Source organism: Leptonychotes weddellii, unplaced genomic scaffold (genome assembly GCF_054177405.1).
Source record: "Leptonychotes weddellii isolate Sample4059 unplaced genomic scaffold, ASM5417740v2 HiC_scaffold_22805, whole genome shotgun sequence".
Classification (NCBI taxonomy): domain Eukaryota; kingdom Metazoa; phylum Chordata; class Mammalia; order Carnivora; family Phocidae; genus Leptonychotes; species Leptonychotes weddellii.
The window spans coordinates 1-2,405 of NW_027817100.1; the positions used below are offsets into that span (position 1 = coordinate 1).

General features: G+C 56.0%; 1 protein-coding gene across 1 annotated transcript; it reads left to right on the forward strand.

Moving 5' to 3' along the window:
• Positions 1-958: 958 nt before the first annotated feature.
• Positions 959-2,146, forward strand: LOC102739155 (NADH dehydrogenase [ubiquinone] iron-sulfur protein 6, mitochondrial-like). The gene is made up of 2 exons (XM_031024208.2): positions 959-1,134; positions 1,820-2,146. Exons 1-2 carry the CDS (start codon positions 1,003-1,005, stop codon positions 1,946-1,948), a joined length of 261 nt encoding a protein of 86 aa, XP_030880068.2. The 5' UTR covers positions 959-1,002; the 3' UTR covers positions 1,949-2,146.
• The last annotated feature ends 259 nt before the right edge of the window (positions 2,147-2,405 follow it).

Sequence of the window (2,405 nt, forward strand, 5' to 3'; positions counted from 1 at the left end):
CCCCCCCTCCAACCTTTTATTATGAAACATTCCAATAAAAGCTGAAAGATTCCGGCGAGCCCGCATCTACCCACCGCCAGAGCCCACAATGAACTCAGTACACCTGCGGTTCCGTGTATGTGTCGCGAACCCACCCATCTGCTGTCCGTGCACGAAGGCGACCTGCTGACGACGGTCCACCTGCACGCCCCACCACGACACCTGCCCAGGTGAGCTTCGGGCCTGCCTGTGGGTACCCGTCTGTGGGCATCCTTCCGTTCCGAGAGGTTTTCAGTGCATCTAGTCTCTCATCACCTCCACCTCCTGGAGTCCAGGCTGTGGGTGCATTCAGCTCCTGGGGGGTCACCCCAGCTCTGAGTCTACCCCCCCCATACCCACCGCCCTTGTCCATCTGGGCGCTGGCCCCGCGTGACTGACCCTCCTGACCGGTCTATTAACGGGTAGGCAGTTCGGGGAGGGAAGCGCCGGGACAGCGAGCCGGAGTCTGCCCAGGTGTGCTCTAGAGCAGGGGGCCTTCGGGGCTGATCTGCATGGGGGATGACATTGATTGTGCTTTACTGGTTGCTTCAGTGGAGCTCTGCTGCAGAAATCCCAAAACATGCTGTCCCCATGGCCACACAGAAGTGCGCACTGCGCAACGTGAATGGACTTACAGTTCGCTCTAGGCAAGGACCCTTCACTAATAAAAACATTCCCTATGTAACCCCCCCATGATTGTTACCATCGAATGTGAAAAGTGCACCTTTATTTTCCATCCTCCCCTGTCCTACCCCAGGTAGGAATCACCCAACAGCTGCTAAGTGCTAACGTTGCGCGTAAAATCTCCCGCCTTTTCCTAACTGAGCCCCAGCCCAGCCGCGGCACCTGCAGGGCTGCGCTAGCCCGCGCGCACCGCGCGTGCGCGACTCTCCAAAGCGCTCTAAATTCCGGCCGCGAGGGCCCTGCGAAGCTGTGCGCATGCGTCAGCGTGTCGGTGCGCCGGGTCAGGGGTCAGCCCACAAGATGGCGGCGGCAGTGACCTTCTGCCGGCTGCTGGGCCGGAGCGGCACGGCGGCGCTGAGCCTGCCCCGGGGCGCCAGGTGTTTGGCGGTGCGGACGTCGCCGACCGGGGAGAAGATTACGCACACCGGGCAGGTAACTGCCGCGGCGTGGAGGCCGCCCTCCATCCCGGCTCCCCGTGCCTCCGGTGCCTGCGGCCGGGGGACGCGCTGGCCGGTGGGCAGGGTTCCCGGGGACGCGGCGGCTTCGCGCCGTGTCTCGCAGGCCGAATCCTGTGCCAGCCCCGGTGCAGGCTAGGGTCGAGGAGTGTCGGGTCTCAGGCTCTGACAGGCGGGGCAGTGAGGGTGCACCGGTCCTCGGCTTCCGCCCGCTCCAGAGCGGAGCCTGCCGCCCGACTCGCCCTTGTGCCGTGCTGAGTGGTGCGTCGTAACATCTCGTCTGAAGCGCCAAGACGGTGTTGAACTGTAGTCAGAAGCCGGGGGGTGACTAAGCTACCCATGTTAGCCCAGTGTCGCCCAGTAGGGCTTTGAACTGCCGTCTGGGGAAGGAAGTCGGGGGTGCCACTCCTGCCCTGATGCGTCTCTGCCCTTTCCAACTCCACCTTGCTACCTTGCCATTCACGTTGTTGCCCCTTCTCACCTTGGGCGTCTTGCCGAAATACGCCCCTGGTTACACAGCCATCCTTTGTCGCTCCTGTGTTTGGTCACGAAGGGCCAAAATGTTCAGGAAAACACTTTCCTGTAATGTTTACTATTGATATTAAGTAACTTCTTTCAGAATTAGGCTGCAAAAATCATATATGGTTTTTTTTTTTTTCCAGGTTTATGATGATAAAGACTATAGGAAAATTCGGTTTGTGGGTCGTCAGAAAGAGGTAAGCGAGAGATCTAGTAAAAGAGAGGTAGGCTTTCATAAAACCTTTATAGAACCAATGAGAAGTGAAAGTTAATATATAGCCTTAAATTCTCAAATTGTGAGCCCCCGAGAAGCTCTGGAATTCTGCATTTCTTTGAAATGTCTACGTGTCTACATTTGTTTTGTTTTGTTTCCTTCTGAAATATATAAGATGACATCTTGTAAGTGTAGTCTGGGTTTATGTATAAATGGGAGTGGTCTTTTTCTTTTTTCTTCATTTCTGTGCCTTATACCCCTGAGACCCTCAGATTAAAGGAAGTCACATCAACTTTTAAAAATTACTCTTTCAGTCACCTTTTGGGGTATTCTTCTCCTATTTCCTGCCAAACAGACGAGGTTGTGTTCTTACAGGGACTGACACTTCTGAGCTGAACCTGGCAGGAGGACTGTCCTGCCCTGATTGGGTGTGTCCCACCATGACTGCAGGAGAGAGGATGCTGATAGTGGTGTCCTCCACCTACAGGAGCCTGTGCTCTTCCTAATTCCTCTCT

Excerpts from the sequence above, each read along its gene's own strand:
- LOC102739155 (XM_031024208.2), top strand. The coding sequence starts at position 1,003 with ATGGCGGCGGCAGTGACCTTCTGCCGGCTGCTGGGCCGGAGCGGCACG. Across the intron at positions 1,135-1,819 it reads AGATTACGCACACCGGGCAG|GTTTATGATGATAAAGACTA; the intron begins GTAACTGCCGCG and ends TTTTTTTTCCAG.